We start from the raw sequence: 19,217 nt of genomic DNA, 5'->3' as shown, positions 1-19,217 counted from the left end.
ATGGATGAGCAAAGGCATGGCATGAAAGTACATAGAAAATTCTAGGAATCACATTTAGTATAGTATCCCTAAATTGCCCTCCATGCAAAAGAACATTGAACTTCATTTTGTAAGTTTTGGAAAACAGTTGACATTATTTGAAGAACACAATGATAGGAAACAGTGGATACTTATAGGAAAATAATTCTGGAAAACATTGTGAAGTATGAACTCTTAAGCTTCATCAGGAATTCTCAAACACTACTGTCTCTGGATTCCGTGTATACTCTTAAAAATTATGGAGACTCTCCTCACACAGATTTTGTTTATGTAGACTATAGCTAACAATATATCCTAAATTGTAAATTAAGTCTGAGAAATTTTATAAATATTTATATATTAATTTATAATTTATGTAAAACATACTAGCCCTATTACATGTGAATATAAATAATACTTTTCATATTTTTCCAAAAATAGTAAGAATGACATGGTTTTATAGTTTTGCAAATCCCTTTAATGTCCGATTTAATAGAAGGCAGCTGAATTCTCATATTGCTTCTACATTCAATTGATATAATATGTTGTTTTAGTTGATGTATACAAAGAAAATCCAGCCTCGCATACACATGTAACTAGAAAAGGAGGGGTAATTTAATAGCCTTTTCAGATAATTGTGGCTATTCTCCGATGCTATACAAGTCGATAAGTGATAGTTTCTTAAAAGTTCTTTGAAATGTTGAATCTGAAACCATATAAGTGAACATTCTTTCCAATGTTAAACTAAAATCCGTTGGTCTGTCTTATGCTTTCAATGGATCCTTTACCCATGTCAGCTTTTGTAACATCGTGTTGTTCATTTGGTAAATTGGTCCACTGAGTTATGATTTTCCAAATGTTGATACATTTCATTGTGCAATTTCAAAAAATATGAGTATAAGGAAGCTATCAAGTTCATGATAGTGGTTACAGTTTTCGAAAATTCTTAATTTTTGCTAGAAAACTCAAATTGTATCAATGGCAACAAATACTGTCAGATTTGTGGATTTGTTTTTTGTGGGGGGTTTTCTCCTTGAAGGGACAAGCTCAGTTCATTTGCAAGAAAATGTCTACAGAGTCCCAAGTTTGAATAATTATTGTTTGTGAGTTGACCTTTCATGTTCAAAATGACATACCATGAAAAAAGCAGCTAGTTGAACTCTCAAGTCAAATAACTGCAGACGTTCTTTCCCTCAAGATAACCATGGTACTTCACTCTACAGTGTTTTATGTATATTCCCCATTTCATCTTATGGAATATTTAAAATATACTCAAGGGTCAAGTTTTAATAAAACTAATAGCTTCTGCTTCATCAAGGATATTCTTAAGTGAAACTGACTTTTTATGTGGCCGTGAAGAATGTGACTACTAGCAGTTTTGTGTCACTGTTTAATTTATGGTGTGGTGCCAGCACTTTTACCCACCAATGCTTTTGCACCATCAGTATAAATGTCAATACAAAGAAAAAGACCAATGGGATCTTTGTATTATGAAAATGGCTTTCACCTTACAGACAGAATCTTAGATAATCTGAGTACCCCCACCTGAGAAGCCCTGAACTATGTGGAGAAACCTACAACAGATGATGAGGGCTATCCTAAGGGATGTGCAGTGGGGATGGAAGGGTGCATGCCAGAGACATTGCGAATATCATGACTTCTTAACAGGGAGGGAGGGAGAGAGGTAGGGAGGGAGGGACAGTGCAACATGAATGCCTCTATCCTGAGGACTGGAAAAGCTGATGTTATTAGTCAGAATAGGAACTAGAGAAATAGATTTGGAGGGAAATACAATGAATTTCGATTTGTTTACATTGAATTTGAAGTACCAACAGTACTGTGACTTAGAAATCATATGCACTTGTATAAACAATAAAAACACTTAGAAGACTGGCAATTGAAAAATCCAAAGTCAGATGTATGTTTGGTTGGTTGAAGCCTTCCCATTTTGCTTGCAGTATCATCTTTTTAAATTTTTTTTTTATTTTTCAAGTACAGTTGTCATTCAATTTTATATTAGTTTCAGTTCTACAGCATAGTGGTTAGACATTTATATAACTTACAAGGTGGTTCCCCCCAATAAGTCTAGTACCCACCTTGTACTATACATAGTTATTATAGTTATTACAGTCTTATTGAATGTATTTCCTAGGCTGTACTTTACATCCCCATGACTACTTTGTAATGGAACAGAAATATACCCATACCTGTTTGGGTAATTAATCTATGACAGAGGGGACAAGAATATACAATGGGGTAAAGACAGACTCTAAAGTAAGTTGTGTTGGGAAAACTGGGCAGATACATGTAAAAAAAAATGAAACTAGATCACTTTCTTACACCATATATAAGAATAAACTTAAAACACATTAAAAACTTAAACATAAGGCTTGAAACCATAAAACTCCTAAAAGAAAACATAGGCAGTAACCCTCTGACATGCTCTTAGTATTTTTTTGGCTATGTGTCCTCAGTCAAGGGAAACAAAAGAAAAAATAAACAAGTGGGACTATATGAAACTAAAAAGTTTTTTCACAGCAAAGGAAACCATCACCAAAACGAAAAGACAGCCTACTGATTTGAATTAACTTCATGTAAAAGCCGAATAATGACTTCTAATCTCAGTGACATCAAAAAAAGTACACATTTAAAACTTCTTTTCCCTGTGTTTTCCAGAGCCTGCACAGGTTTACTCACATTCCTTCAGGAAAGTGCTTAGACCGTTCTGACGTCCTGCATCAAGTGTTCCTCGCCAGTTGTGACTCCAGTAAAATGACTCAAAAGTGGGAAATGAACAACATCCATAGTATTTAGAAGAATAAAAGGAACCAATAACCTACCTACTGACCCGTAAATTATCACAGGACTGAAAACCGCCTGAAACCTGCTGCAACTATTATTAACTCTGTACAGCTCCAAACCCAGAACCTCCTGATCAGTTCGAAGAACATTGACAAACTGTGATTTTACAATAACATTATCATCTGCAGTTACTGTTTACAAAACTGCTTTTACCTTAAACTTTGTAGATGTTTACATCTTTTTTTGTTTTGTTTTAAGATGATGTTGGTAATTTGTGCATTTAGCTCTGTTTAGAACAGAGTTAAAAGCATTGTTGTCTTCTTTGGGATTACACTCAGGGGTCTGAAAGGCAGTTTGATTTTTTTTTTTTAACACACTTGAAAAAAGGTTGGAGTAACCAGACTTTCATATATGACTTGGTGATTATCAACCTGTTTGTCTTTATTTAATTTTACATCGTTTTGAAGCACTGCCACAGGTTATTAGCCAAGGTGGCCTTCCTTCACAGTCATGCTGCTTTTTTGAAAGGTGAATTTCAACACATTTAGTGCCTCTTTCATTTCTCAGTATATATTTCAAGAGCTTTCGATGAAATTTATAAAATGATAATAATGGAATTGTCACCGCTATGAGGAATACCTTTACTACTCAGAAATGAATTTATGTACTACCCTTTGTTCTGAAATTGCATGTTGTATGGCTTGGAAAAAATGACAATAGGAAACATCCCGAGACTCGTTCATAGGGATTGGAGATTGTATGGCATTGAGCCCCTTACTTGCTGGCATTCCCAATGCCCTCTGTTGATACCAGCACCTAAGAGAGCAAGCAGGTGTACTAACCAGAGAAAAACTGTCCGCTGACATTTGGACTTTAGTTTTCCCCAATACCTGTCATATAGAAAACTATAAATAATTCTCAAGTTTGAAATCTTGAAATGGGAGTAATAAAAGCAACAAACACCACTATAAACAAACACGTCAAAAGTTCATTCTGACTGAGGTTAAGAATTTCCAAGCCCTTGTTAGATTAAGCCTTACAAAGTTCCTGTGCATTATGATAACCTAAGCTGTGCAACCTTTCAAGCCAAGAGTGAATGGATGTTTCATTTATATCTACATCCAAATGAAATTCCCTGCACATTTTTAAAATTAAAAAAAACTATTTAAAAATATAATTAATTAACAAATACAAACTCCTGTTAGATTAGATGTTATTTCTCTAGTGTTTATTATTTTTAGGAAGCATATTCCTATTAGTATTTTTCCAGTGAAAAGACTTGTTTGGGTTTAAACATTAAAACAGTTTATGAAAACCAAATACTGCAAATGGTCACTTAGGTTTTAATTTCTAAATAAATAGTCTTTTATTACTCAAAATATTAAAATGCTATGTTGATTTGGGGTTAGAAATGACATGAGGTGGGAAATGGCAAGTAAATTAAGCATTTTTGGTCCTGTAATCATGATACTGTTACAATGAAAGGAATTTACAAACTACTGCCAGAGGGATATATTTTTAATTAAAGGGCAGAAACGAAAAGAAAAAAAATAACCTACATTTGTTAAAGAAAAGCCTACAAATTTGTTTCTTCAAGCTTAGTCCTTAAATTTGGAGAGTCAATTAAACACCCTAAACAAGAGTTTTATTTATAATTTTGAATTGTCAATTTGTATTTTGCTACTGATCTATGATCAATCATTTTAACTTTTCATTCACCTCTAGGGATGTTTTAAAAGGAAAACATTTATATGCTTATATAATTGCAAAATAAATCAACTATAAAAAGAAAGTAAGAGAATTGGTACTTTAATTACCTGTGTTGGTAAATAGGCTCCATTTTTCTTGTTGAATAGATTATAACCTTGTTAACTATGCATAGGCCTAAAAAAGGTAGCACATAAAATGTGCGTGTAAATTTTAAATGGGTATTTTGTGCAATTCATTAAGATACTCTATGAAAATGATTCTCTATATTGAAATCAGAAACCTTACCAAACAAAAAACCATCAGAAACTGCTGCCATAATGACTATTTTCTACTGTAGGCTGCTTTGGAAATAATTCCCATATCCTTGCTTTGTAAGTTGATAATATCACTATGCATTTCTACACATTTTATAAATTTGATTTGTGGAGATTTTGATACACTGTATGTTTCTGTAGAAATTGTATAAATATTCAAAATTTTATTAGGGATAAATTTGAGAGGTTTATGTATATCTTAATTCTGGGTTGCTTGTTTTTTAGGTGAGAAAAATAAAATACTGTATTTTAATTCATGGGTTTTTTTAGTACTTGTGATCATTTCTAAATCTAAACACTGTACATTTGAAATGTTGATTTTATTGTTCATAAGATAAACTAACATAATAGCTAAAATATCATAAACCATAGTTAAATGTTGAATATGTGCTTGCGTGTTGGTTAGAATTCTACTTACAGTCCTTAGAATACTCAGAGCTTACCTATCTTGTTGCCTATGTATAGCAATTTTTTAAACATCGCTTACCGATTTTAAAAACCTCGCCAACATAAATATATCTTTCTTGACAGTGTATTCTACAGTATAATACCTGTTGAAAGCAAACATTTCTTTTAAGTCAAAATTTCTTAAAGACCAAGTGAGTAGAAAGAAGGGAAGCCCATCGAAATGAAGTTAAAAATAGGCTATAAGACCCTGTGGCACAAGGCATCTCAAGAAGATATGGCAACTAACATGCAAGTAAGTGACTGCGTTGATTTGGAAAACTTACTCTAAATGCACTAGGCTACTGCTGTGTCTTCCACTTCTTGGCTGCTTTGCCTAGAAATATGAAAAAGAGCGCGGGCTAGGAACCAAAGTGTCCCAGGTTCGATTCCCAACCAGGGTACATTCCTGGGTTGCAGGCCATAACCCCCAGCAACTGCACATTGATGTCTCTCTCTCCATCTCCCTCCCTTCCCTCTCTAAAAATAAATAAAATCTTTAAAAAAAAATATGAAAAAGTAAAATAGCTCCAGACTGGAGTAAATGAGGGCTCACATATTTCTTAAGATAGTCTCCCACAGCAATCTTGGGATGAATTTTCTTTATAGACAGTATATAATTGGGGAAAAAAATCCACTTATAATTCAATGAAAAATATGACAAGTACCTGACCTGAGCCAGATACCTAGTAGGCCAATAGTTTGGGTATGTGAAAAGTAATCCATGTGAAAGCACTTAAAAACTATTGAGCATTATGAAAATGCATGTTACTAACTAGAATCAATCTGTTGTAAGAAAATGGACAAGAGTCATAATGATCTGGTAGAGAGTCCCTGGAATTAGAGATTAAAGGAGGGACAACCTCTAAATTCAATAATTGCTTTGTAATTCTCATTTTTAAAATTTTGAAATGCCCATAATTGAGGTTGGTGGATGTCAGTTTTCTAAGTGAATCAGGCCTGGCACCCACATCTGAACAATGGTGGGATGAAGGATTCTGTAATTTTTAAAATAGACTGATGTTATAATCTGGTCATCTGAATAGTAGTATTGATATGGTGGACTTATCTGTATTGGAAACCCTATTCCACTAACAAGTTACTTCTCTGACTTTTTTATAAGATTTTATTTTTAGAGAGAAGGGAAGGAGAAAGAGGAGAGAAACATCAATGTGTGGTTGCCCCTGGCACACCCCCTACTGGGGACCTGGCCCGCAACCCAGGAATGTGCCCTGACTGGGAACTGAACCAGCACCTCTGGTTTGCAGGCCAGCCCTCAGTCCACTGAGACACACCAGTCAGGGCTACTTGTCTGACTTTGGATAAGTTATTTAACCTCTATGCCTGTTTTCCCTTTTGTAAAATGGGGGTAATAATAGTGTTTATTTCATAGGATTGTTACTAGGATTAAGTTAACCTACATAAAATGCTTAGAATGGTTCTTGCATATAGTCAGGATAATATGTTAGTTATCTTCTGTCAATAATCAGATTTAAGACAGGTACACTGCACATCTTCTATAAAGGCTATGTGTATGTGTACCTGCGCTTCATATGTGAGATATTACCCCCACTTTACAAGTGAAGAAATGATGTTCAGAAGTTAAACTTCCTCTTCTTAAATTAGGGGTAAGGTGGTTATCCATAAGGGAATAAACTGTTACCTACTTCACCCCAATTGTATAGCACATGTAGAATGTAGTTTGCAGTGGACCAATTTAACCTTTGGCTAGAACTAAGTGCATCTTGAAGAATGTGTTTTTTAAACTATGAAGCTTATCTTGGGGTTCTAATATGAGCAAATAAACTCTAGCTGCATTAATGATTAAATGCACAAAACTTTCAGTAGAAAATAGAGATGAATAGACGTCTATGTCTGACCATACATAACATAGTGTTGGACTTACCCTCCTGCCTGAAACAGCTGTAAAACTGGACAAAATATATGGGGTAGATATTTTCAGGAGTTGTAAAATAGACAAAGCAGAGTGAGATAGATACTTGAGAAAAAGGAAGCACACAGGGTGGACCCCAGGTTTACCATCTCTGTCAGCAAACATGGTACAGGCAAGTGGAGCTTAAACAGTAGTGATACTGCTGAGGAGGCAGAGGAGACGTTTGGGGCTGCTTACACAGCTGGAGTTTACAAGACAGGTTACTGGAGGGAAATACACTTGAATACCAGAAGACCTGCACAGGAAGTTTTATAGCAGTGCCATTTATAATATCAAAAGCTCCTGGAACAACCTAAATACCCATCAACAGAAGGGATAAACTGTAGTATAATCATATAATGGACTATTAAACTGCAATGAATGTGAATGAACTAGTTATAAAGTCAGTAGGATACTATTGAGGGACAAAGGCAATTCCCAAATGACTGCATTCAGCAAACACTTTAAAATCAAAAGCAGCTAAAATTAAACGCAGTCACACATTTATATGTGCTAGAGAGGGTCACATAATTTGTCCAACTTCACAAATTTAGTATTGAAGTCAAAGTCACATACAATTCAAATACTCAATATCCCCCGAACCCTGTGGGAGGAATTTCTATGCATTTTCTATGTAACTAGTTTTCCTCTCTACCTTGACTGTCAAGAATTTCAGAATTGAATCTGATGTTCTTATCACAGATTCTGTTAATCCATATATATTGGTATGTACACTTTTTACTATATTGGTATGTATACTTTTAACTAATATTTATCAGGTATTTACTATTTCTGGTCTTGTCTTAAATGCATTGCCTTATTTAATCCTCAAAAAAAATTCTCATTTTACATATGAGGGAAGAGGTTACATGGCTTGTCTGATGTTATTAAACCAAAAAGAAACAGCCCAACTCTGACCTGATTCCCAGATAAAAGCTTTCATCACCTTATTCTTCATTTCTATCATAATCCTGTTTTTCCTTTCGTATGTATTTTAATTTGTTCTTTGTTTAAGCCATCTCTAATGGGAAAATGTGGAGAATCAAATAGCATGTAAATGTGCATTGTTTTATTGTCTTACCAGCTGCCCTAGGACATTGTCCTAGTTGACCACCATGTCTTCCTGAAAAAGGGAGACTGGTCCAATTGATATAAAGAGTATTTCCAGTTCTGAAATGTAGTAATACGTATTGCTTAGAAGTTATTCTTCAACCCTTTTAATGTGGCACCCTAACTGTGCTTCTGAGCCAATATTCCAGATATTAACTCCCAGGATGATGCTAAGAGAGAAGTCTGCACTGTAAATCCTGAACAAAGGCTTGGGAATACAATGAAATTCCATTGCAACCTCAGAAACAATGTCTATGGTTATGTTTACTACCCGATTAGAAGATAGGTGAGTTTCCAATCAGGGAAAGGGTTTCTTAAACAATAAAAACAGTGTTTAGCTGGAAGGTATATACAACTTTTCTCAACAACCCTCTCAAGTAAATATTAATATTATACTCACTTATGCTATTTATATTGGAACACAAGTGGCAAATTCATTACCCTTGTTCAGAATCTTACCAATAGACATGTTTTCTTTTAGACATTTGAATGGATTGCTGATATTTACAATCAGATATTTTTTTTTAATTCTGCATTTCTAGCTCCACTTGAAAATTTGGAGATTTAGGAATCCTAAACCCACATTTCCATCCAAATAGGACTGTGCTAAATAGTGGCTGCCCCCTCTATCCTGAACATTTGTTTACAAATATTTGTAGAACGCCGTTTCTGGCACTAGGTATATAGTACCCTAGTCCCCACCTTATCTGTGAAGGATACATTCCAAGACCCCCAGTGGATGGCTTAAACTAGATAGTATTGCATCCTATATATAGTTTTTTTCCTATACACACATACCTATGACAGAGTTTATATATTAGGCACAGTAAGAGATTAACAATATAAGTTATAACAGTGTTATGTAAAAGTGGTCTCCCTCTGATGACAGCTAAGTGACTAAGGGGTAGGTAATATGCTGGACAAAGGAATGATTCAGGCATCCAGGTGGGATGGAATGGGGGTGGGGGTGGGTCAAGAGATTTCATTATGCTACTCAGAATTGGAGTGCAATTTGAAACTATATCTAGAATTCTCCATTTAATGCTTTTGACCACAGGTAATTGAAACTGTAAAAAGTGAAACTACAGGTAAGACACCACAATATATAAAAATAAAAAATAAACTGTCCTCAGAGAGCTTACTTGGTTGTATGTTCCTCACTTTACCTCATCTAATCAGTCTCCAATAGGAATCTCATGAGAACTAGGTCCACCAATGGCTGATTTCTAATGTTTCATTTTAAAAGGACTCAATCTTACACAGTGGCAACATAGCTCCTTTAGTTTTCTTATTTCACAATAAATAAAATCATTGCTGCTTTGTAAAACATTTTCAGTGGTGTATATAATAGAAGGCCAGGTTTCAGATAGTGCTTTATTTGTAGTAACGTAACATAAACTTGTGATTTACTACTTAGAATAAATGTTAAAAGCAAAAATATTTAAAAGGCATACTATCATCTATTAAGCAAGTCTGCAAGTGACTGCTTTGATATATGTGGGCCCTTAGGATCATCTAACCCAGCACCTTGTTTTACAGATTATAGCAGAGGTCCCCAACCATTTTGGCACCAGGGGTCCATTTTATGGAAGATGATTTTTCCTCAGACCCAGGGAGGGGAGGTGGGCAGGGATGGTTTTGAGAAGATTCAAGCACATTACATTCAACTCACCTCCTGCTGTGCACCCCTTTCTTAACGGGCCCAGACCAGTATAGGTCCATGGTCTGGAGGTTGGGGACCCCTGGATTACTAGACCAATAGTGGCTACCATCTAGAAATAAAGAGCCCCTACCTCAGTCCTTACACTAAAATTAATTCCAGAAGGATCAAATAACTTAGTAATTTTTGCAGGAAAGACTATTTTTATCATCTTTGAGTGAGAAAGGCCTCCCAAGGTCACTAAAGAATTTGCCTACATAAAAACAAATCTTTGCATGACAAAAGCACCACAAAGAGAAAATCAAAGATAAAAATATTTCCAATGCATGTCACAAAGGGTCATTGTCCTTAATTCCCCCAGATTACCAATAGGAAGACTGATGAGAGAGAAAAAGCACAGGAAATACAAATGGCTCTTAAAAATAAGCTAAATTAATAGGAGGAACCACTTTTAACGTGTCAGAATAGCAAAGATTAAGTTTGAGAACCATTATGTTGCCGAGATGAGGAAATTGGCACTCCAAAACATTGCTATGGAGTTTATATGAGTACAACTTCTACTGAGAGAAATTTTGACAGGCTTCAACAAGTTAACAAAAGCATCAGAGCAGTTTTCTACCAAGTACCAAGACTCTGGCTGTCATAATTATCAAATTTAAAAATGTACAAACTTTAAGTTTTTTGAAATCACAAGGATATTCACAACATTGTCCTTAAAGCAAAAAACCCCAAAAACCTAACTTTAGGAAACAGTGTAAATGTTCAATGGGGTACTAGGCAGACAGCTAGTAATGAATGAACGTGTAAGAACAATCTCTACAATGAGAATAAGAGGTACAACAGTATATCTAGTAAGCTTCCACTTACGCAACAATGAAGGATAAATTATTGCATTAGTTGTCCTGTAAGAATCAAGCAAGTAGCTGGGAATCAAGGATATGAACTATGCAATACATAGCCCTTTTACATTTTGTACCATTAAGGCATCATCTATTTTTAAAAAACAACTTTCATAAACATACCCACAAGGACAGGCTGGTCTGGGCTAGTGCTAGAACCTCCTTCTCATCCCTATCTCAGTGCTTTCTAACATAACTGTCATACTACTTTAAGTCACCTAGTCTTAGAAACTTACTGGTCTAATAATTTTTCAGAGGGATCTGAAATTTTGATTCATACTTACAAAATATCAAACATGAAGACATCTCAAATCCTGAGCTTATTCTGGAACAGCTCTTGATTAAAAGAATGAGTTATTCTTAGCTTGGAGACTTATAGTCTATATAAAGAACAGAATGAAAGCCATTACAAACCACCCCCCACCTCAAAAAAAAAAAAAAAAAGTGACAAAGAACCCAATAGGTCTGCCTCATTGATCTAATTTATGGATGTAGAAATCCTTAAGGAAACATTTTTACTGTATTTCAACTTCACAAACTCCTATTTAACATTCTGTGTTCTATGTATTGTTTTTAATAGTTTAGAACATTCTCATGTAATCATTAAAACGGTGTGAAGTAGTTATTAACTCATTACAAATGGGGAGAAACAAGCTCAAAGGTAAAGTTCATGCAGCTAGTATTTGGTAGAGCTGGGAACTGGGATCCAGACCTAGGTATGTCTCTAGAATATCACTTATCTTTTAGTGTTAAGTCATATTACACCAGAAAATATTTTTTAAAATATAGAATTAGTTTTCATTTTATGATCAGCAAAAATATCTTTTTATACTTTTAACCATTAGGAGGATATGATTAGTAGCAGGCAATCATAAAGAGGTTTGAAGATTTTGCTTGAGTCCATTTGCTCTAGTCATTTTACCTCATTTCCAATGGAAACTCTGGTATTTCATTTATAAAATAATCCTTACTAAATATTTATTCCAAATATGGCATAAGATATACAACCAAGAGTTCCATAGTTGGATAAGAATTTTGGTTATTTTAAAGCTTCACAGGTAACAAGGACTGTCAGGTTTAACTATGAAACTATCAACAGATAGGTTTCTTCTTTAATTACCTGGCCTATAGGTAGTCAACTTTCACTAAGACTCTGGTTAACTATTCAGAAGTTATCTAAATACAAGCCAATTCTTCCTCAAATGAGCATTTCTCAAAAAACATCAAGTCCTAGTGAAATTTGTTATGACATCACAAGAACCATCATAATTGCTTACTTAGGTGACCCAGAGTTCTAAACCTTAAGACAACTAATTTTTAGATTTAACTCAAAATTCATCCCAGTATTCTACCTTGAATAGTTCATTATCAAAAAATACAAACCTTGTAACTATGTTTTTTAAGTTTGTGTTTTTAGGTATAGATTCACTGTATTAGTTCCCGTCTCATATTAATGTTGCCCTAAAAATAAACTAAGTTCAAAAATAAAACCTTGAGTGGTGGACAGGTTAGCTAATAAAAGAAATATCAAGAACATTCATTTTGTAAAACTGCGTAAGTTTTTTAAGTTCTTTAAATTCCAGGTCTGATTTTTATAGGACATTCTGTAAATATGAACATACTAATTTTCTTTTAGCCAAGTATTTTACTAACTCAAGTGTGTCTAAGAACTATTAGGCAAAAATACAAAAAGCTGACATGGTTCCAGACCCTAAGTATTAGTTAGCATATTAAGACAAAGACAATAGAAATAATATACATAATTTTATTACAAAATTTTTATAAAACAAAATGCCAACATTCTAAAAAACCCAAAATTTACTATTGATACTAATTCCTATGAGTTTGCTGTGCTACCATACACAAGAAATTAAAGAAACCATTAAATATTTAGAAACATTTAACATCCAAAGCCTTAAAACCTAACTGTATTGTAGTAGCCCCCTCAAAAAGCTACAACCTGCATTTTGAAAAAAGTATTTTCTCTACGTAGAATCTTATCAGCTATACAAAAATCTGTACAGTTTTTATACTGAAGCTAATATTGAGCTGCACTTGAATTCACATTCTTAGCAAAACAATTGCCTGAGCACACATACTCCACACGCATCATTACAGGATAGCCTTTTATTCTTCATCTTCATCCTCTTCCTCCTCCTCATCTTCTTCATCCTCTTCTTCCTCCTCATCTTCTGGTTCGTTCTTCTTCTTTGAGCCTGTTGGCCTGCCAGGTCCCTTCTTTCCCACTTCACTTTTGCCTTTGGCACGGTATGCAGCAATATCCTGAAATATTGTCAAGAAAATACAATCGGCATCCGGTGTTATTTCTCAACTGAAAACCACTAAATTGTAAACAAGCTAAGATTATTGACCAATAACTCTTGTGACTGTCTTAAAAATTACCCTAACTCAGTTTTGAGACCACTTGTTACTTCTAGGCCTTAAAAAGCTAATGTTGTAAAATGATGTAGTGGTTATTAGATCAATGTCAGTACTCTATCAACATCTATTTGTCTCGCACTAGCACCCCCCGCCCCTTCAACTTCACATTTTAGACACACCTACACAACCACAAATGAGTATATTCAGGAACCCACCAGTGCTACACACACACTGGTTTCAGCAGGAGAGGGTTATAGGGATGATAAATGGTGAGAGGAGGAGTCTTAACTTGGGGTAGTGAACATACAATATGCAGAAAATGTACTACAGAACTGTACACCTGAAACCTATATATTATTAACCAATGTCACCTCAAGAAATTCAATAAAATAGCAAAGAAAAAAATAAATTTCTCAATTAGCTTGTATTGCCTGAGTGTACAATTTCCATTAAGCCTTTTCAAAAACAGCTGATAACCATTAATACAAAATTATCTACACTTCCCAACTTTCTACAGTTTATATCTACTTCTGACATACTTAGAAATTATCTACTTAATTTCAACACTGTCTTTAAAGAGTGTACCTTTTCATACTTCTCCTTCAGCTTAGCTGCTTTCTGTTCATATGGTTGCTTATCTTTGGCTGACTGTTCAGACCACATTTCACCCAATTTTTTTGCAGTATCCCCAATGGATAAACCAGGGTGTTCACTTTTGATCTTTGGGCGATGTTCAGAGCAAAACAGGAAGAAGGCAGATCTGAAAGGAAGTGACAGAGTTAATACGCTGAGTGAAAATCAAGAGCAATTCAAGTGATTTAAAAAGTAAAAAAACTTACGGAGGTCTTTTAGGAGCGTTGGGGTCTTTCTTCTTTCCCTTCTTGTCGCCTTTGGGAGGAACGTAATTCTTCATCTCCCTGTCATAGCGAGCTTTGTCACTCTTTGCCATGTCTTCGAACTTTGACTTTTCCTTTGCAGACATGGTCTGTGAGCGTGGAAGGAGCAGTCAAAACACAGCAAAATTGAAAGCTCTTAAATTCAACAAAACTCTCAAGCAGTCTGCCTAGAACTCAACAGCTCCGAGTGAGTCAGCAGGACGGGCGAGTTAAAGTTACAAGCCGACCGCCCGCCCCACGCCCCGGCCCGCCACACCTGCAGACCCTCAGCGCCGTGCGCGTGCGCCGCCTCACCTTCCATCTCTCCGAGCACTTCTTGGAGAACTCGGAAAAGTTGACGGAGGAGTCCGGGTGCTTCTTCTTGTGCTCTTCCCGGCAGGTCTGCACGAAGAAGGCGTACGACGACATCTTGCCCCTCGGCTTGTTGGGGTCGCCTTTAGCCATGGTGACAGGCGGCGTCTACCTGGAAGGACGCAAGCCCGGGGGTGGGCGCCGGCGGGGCTCGGCTTCCCGCCCAAACCCGCGCCCGCCCGCGTCGCCCCCCCTCCGCGCGCCAGCAGCCGCCGGGCCCGGCTCCCCCGCCGGCCCGCCCGCCCCCGGGTCGCGGCGACGCCGCCTCCGCGCACACGCTCCTCCGCGGGGGGCCCGGCCCGAACAGTCCCGGCTGAGACTCCTCCCGCGCGACCGAGTGGAGTCCTTCTCGGAGGCCGGAGACGCCGCCGCCGCCGCCCGCTCGTCGGCCCGGGCGGCGGAAGGGAACGCCGCAGGCGCCCTCTAAACCCCTTCCCGACAGAAAGGTCCCCCGGCCTCCACGTCGCGAGCCCCACTAAGAGGTGTCGCCTCGTGACCAGCAATAAAAAAACAAAACCCGGAACCGGGCCCGGACGAGTTTCCCGCCCGCTCTCCACAGCCCCGGGGCCCTCACCGGCCCGCAACCTAGACTCCGCTCGCCGGGGTGAACCCCGAGGGCCGGGCGCCCACGACGGCTGGAAGGCTGTGCGGCACGGGGAGCGGCAGGCCCACGAACCCCAGCTGGGTCGAAGGGGATCCTTGCCTGGCGGTAGGTCTTCCTCAGCGTCCCACCAAGCAGCAGGATCCTGCCGAGACGCTTCCCTCGCTGGGCTCCGGCGTGAACTGGTTTATCACTTACCCAATCCTCAGGCTGTTGTTTTGCAGACTTCTCCGCGCCACGGCAACTTGACGAGCCGAACCACAGGCCACACCCACGCCTCTCTGATTGGGTCTGGTGAGTATTCAAACTCTGATAAGCCACGCCCCCTCTCAATGGAGGCTTTCTATTGGTAGGTGTTTCGCCGGGCCCGTCCCTCCTCCCCCAGCCTAGCAGGTTCGGTGGGTCGCCCAGGTCGTTAACTCCCAGACCCGTTAGAACCGGTCAGGAGAGGAATGTACTGCTCCATCTTGATTGGCGGCAGGAAGAGGGTTTGAAAAATGGCGGGCCTGACGCTGACTGGCTAGGGCCATAAACTGGGGGGAGTGGTTGGCCCGAGAGGAGAAGCCCCGCCAGATTTAAAAATACCAAGTCGCGAGCACGGGGGTCGTTCTCAAGGTGGGGGCGGGGGCGACACAGTTTGCTGTCGCCGAGAGAACAGAAGCAGCCTGTCCCGCCCCGACCATTGTCCGGGTCTTGTTTCTCCTGTGGCACATCCAAAGAATAATGACGGGGGAAAGTCTTAGGAGCTTACTCTCCTCACCGGTTGCTCGAACCCGCGCGTCGTCGCTGAGGGTGGGGTGGAACCTAAGGAAGACCGCTGGCGGGGGACCTGGGAAAGGGCGCGGGAGGACGGCTGACCTCGCCTCTCCAGGGGTGTTACGAACCGACCCGAAAAAGTAAGGCGCTTTTTCAGTGGAGTCGGTGGGGTTTCCCTCGGGAGGTCCCTCCCTCCCTCCCTGGCCCCTTGGTCTCCGGTGTCAAATACTGGGAGGTAAACAAGGGCGCCTTCAGGGATCCCGAGGGGCGGAGGCGAGCGACCTCCCCCCCCCCCCGGCCCCACCCCTACAATCCCCCTCCGGATGCCGGGCGGTGGCCGCGGGGATGGGGCCCGCCCATCCGACCGCACCTGGTTGAGGTCGAAGCCCTGGTGACCTCCCCGCCTTTGGTGGCTAGCTGTCACCTCGTTATTCCCTATCTTGTCTCTTTAATGTGATAGTATTTAAAAAGTTTTCAATGTCAAAGATCCATTTGAGACTCCCATAAGAGGAACGTGGAGGTTGCTCCGCACCCCCAATTGCATATATTCACCAAGCTGCGTGCAGCAGCATTTTACAGACTCCTCTAAGCCTAAGTTAACTTCGTGTTAGTGGCCAATCGAGAATGCACCAAAACTACCTTAACTTAGTGCTTTCTAGAGTGACAAGCTGCTTTTTCCAGGGTAGGAGTCATTTCACTGACAGTTCGCTGTTTCTGTGTTGTATTTAGTTTTGGAGGGGTTTTTCCCCCCTGTTGGCCCATATCTTGCACTCATAGTTGGTTTCAGCAGATTTTAAACAGTCCGTGTCATTTTCTCTGTAAGTTCACTGGCATTTGTTGGATAGTGTGCTCTTGCTTGTTTTGTAATCGGTAATTACCTCAGAACCAGCAGCTATTAATCTAAGTTTACTGAGGAAAACTAGATTTTTTAAATGTATTTTCCTTTGAAAGATATTAGTTGCACAGCCCTATTATACATGTACGTAATTAATACTACTGAATTTAAAAATAAATTTGAAAGGTGTAGCTATTGGTGATCTGTTTATTGCTATTTAAATAATGTATGGTTAATTTTGTCAGTTTGCATTTTTGTGTGCTTTTATAGCACAATTGGAACTGACCTTATTTGAGAATAGGGCCATTGCAGATGTAATTAGTTGAGGTCATACTGAAGCTGGGAGACCCCTAATCCAATATGACTGGTATCCTTATAAAAATGGAAAATTTGGGCACAGATACAGCCATTGAGGCAAGATGATGTGAAAACACACAAAGAGAAGGTGGCCATCTACAAAGTAAAGAGAAAGGCCTGGAATAGATCCATCCTTCCCTCATAGCCCACAGAAGAAGCCAACCCAGATAACACCAATTTACATTCTTTACTCCATCGCAGCAGAGGACAGGAAAACATTTCTACATTTAATCTAGTCTTAACATTGAGGTCAAGACTTTACTCTCATGCTGTACTTCCTGACCTAGAAGTAACATTGAGGTACACAGTGAAGTGATAAATGAAGTAAGGTTTAAGTGTGATAAAGACAGTTGTTGGTTATAGAATAAGCCTTTTTTTTAAATAAAGATTATATACAGAATCTGATAGCACAAACAAAAAAATCTAGTTCCAAATGTTCTGAAAAGATGGATTAAATACACAAGAAGCCTAGTTCACTATTATGAATTACTTGGCATACTATTATAGCTATCAGAAAACTGAAATGTCCTATAAAGAAGCAATACTAAAGGTGTTTCTTATGGCATTTCTAATCTTGTTATGTTTCTAATTGGAAAATAAGATTGTATTTCTAAAACTCAACTCTAGAACTATATTTCTTTTCAGAAACATCAATTTCGTATATTCTAAAAATAACATTCCAAATTTATTTTTATTAAAATGATGCATCTTCTTAAAGATGATAAAAAGGAAAGTATTTTTTCTTCATTTAAAAAATATGTAAATTAAAGTCCAGGAAAGGCTTGTGATTTTGCACAGTATACTTAACATTTCTAGGCTTTTGATTGAGAAATTGTAAAGTGACATTCGGAGGATAATTTCTGAAGTACCATTCAGCGTTTAAGGTTTATGATTCTATCATTCTCTGAATATGTGGTCATAATGTGGGGAAATGAATATTTTAACTTTGCAATTGTTAGGTGTTCAAGAGATTATCATTAAAATTTAAAAAGGTAACTTGGGTTCTAGGAAATTCCTTGGTTATGAATACCAATTAATTATAAGCCCTGTTACTTCAAAACAGTATTTAATGAAATAAAAGTTTATAGCTACCCAAATGTAATAGACCAAACTTTGGATACACAATATTGCTCAGTCATCTTAGTCTTTTAGTAAAATGATCTTACCAGAGTTCCCCCCTGAAGAAGATACTGATATGTCACTTTATTTGCCAGACTTTGCCTGAATTTAGCATCTCACAGATTGTAACAACACAAATATTTAGCAACAAACTAATTATGAGTTAGGTTTGAAGCTGTTTCCAAAGTAGGTCCCCTGTCCTATAAGTATAAATAGCTATTCTGTAAACTGGAATTTATCTATAGCAAGATTGTGTAGAAATGATCTGGATTTTGCTAGCTACTGAAATTCGTATCATTTACTCCGTCAGTCAGTCTAAAAATTTGGACTTTTCATAGCTTGATCATCAAACCAGACCACAAAATCCTGAGGGAAAGAAAATATCATTATACATTTTTTGTAAACTCTCCCACCACAGAACAGTAAATAAATTCTCAATAATTATTTATTATTTTTTATTAACTCATATAGTTAGCCAAAATATAGTATATTGTATATAAGATTAGTTGCATATAAAATAAGTATTGTTCTCTCAATTTGCATAGTTAATGTAAAAAACTGAAACCATTACTCTGCAGACATATTAGCTTCTCAAAGATAAATCTTATGTTGGAATTTAATATTTTCAAGTTGTTTTAAAAGCAGTGAGAGGAAGAAGATAAACATATTGAAGTATCAAACAGGCACATTCATTTATGGGGCACATTCATTTAGGCCTCACTGGTTCCGAGGCCTAACTGCATACTCACTTCAGAGATTCAATTTAGTGATGTAGTTAAACAATATCTTTCTGAAAAAATTAAAATTCAGGTAAAGAAAAAACAAACAAAAATACCTTTCATCCACCGCTAGCATTTTCAATGAAAAAATGGTAAGCCAAGTTCGTTTTGTTTTTTCTTACAAAAAAGCTGATAACTGTTTTTGTGAATCAGTATATATACTAAATGTCCACCAAAAAAGTTATTTACTTACTTTCTAAAAGCCTCCACTGCCACAATTGGGGAAAAAAGGACAAATTACAAAATTCATG

At 37.7% G+C, this 19,217-nt stretch overlaps 2 protein-coding genes across 6 annotated transcripts in view; one reads left to right on the top strand and one right to left on the bottom strand.

The window, feature by feature from the left end:
- The window catches only part of GALNT7 (polypeptide N-acetylgalactosaminyltransferase 7), a 119,981-nt gene extending 114,880 nt beyond the window's left edge, over positions 1-5,101 (top strand). For both annotated transcript variants that reach the window (XM_045831234.1, XM_045831235.1), the window contains exon 12: positions 2,695-5,101. In XM_045831234.1, the coding sequence (XP_045687190.1) occupies positions 2,695-2,832 (138 nt within the window). In that variant the 3' untranslated portion in view covers positions 2,833-5,101. The remainder of the gene's footprint in view (positions 1-2,694) is intronic.
- A 7,540-nt stretch (positions 5,102-12,641) lies between these two features.
- Positions 12,642-15,386, bottom strand: HMGB2 (high mobility group box 2). Of its 4 annotated transcripts, none has more exons than XM_045831124.1 (5): positions 15,319-15,386; positions 14,463-14,631; positions 14,112-14,257; positions 13,858-14,032; positions 12,642-13,173 (listed from the first exon to the last, which is right to left on the bottom strand). In XM_045831124.1, the coding sequence occupies exons 2-5, from the start codon at positions 14,610-14,612 to the stop codon at positions 13,018-13,020; spliced, it is 627 nt and encodes a 208-aa protein (XP_045687080.1). In that variant the 5' UTR covers positions 14,613-14,631; positions 15,319-15,386; the 3' UTR covers positions 12,642-13,017. The 4 variants fall into 4 exon arrangements, with proteins under 4 accessions (XP_045687080.1, XP_045687077.1, XP_045687078.1 ...); XM_045831121.1 differs by having other exon boundaries at positions 15,223-15,374; XM_045831122.1 differs by having other exon boundaries at positions 14,463-14,627; positions 15,223-15,359.
- Positions 15,387-19,217: the final 3,831 nt, after the last annotated feature.

This window comes from Phyllostomus hastatus, unplaced genomic scaffold, assembly GCF_019186645.2.
Source record: "Phyllostomus hastatus isolate PE091 unplaced genomic scaffold, TTU_PhHast_1.1 phas_contig_159, whole genome shotgun sequence".
Taxonomy (NCBI): domain Eukaryota; kingdom Metazoa; phylum Chordata; class Mammalia; order Chiroptera; family Phyllostomidae; genus Phyllostomus; species Phyllostomus hastatus.
This window is presented reverse-complemented; position numbering and strand designations above follow the sequence as displayed.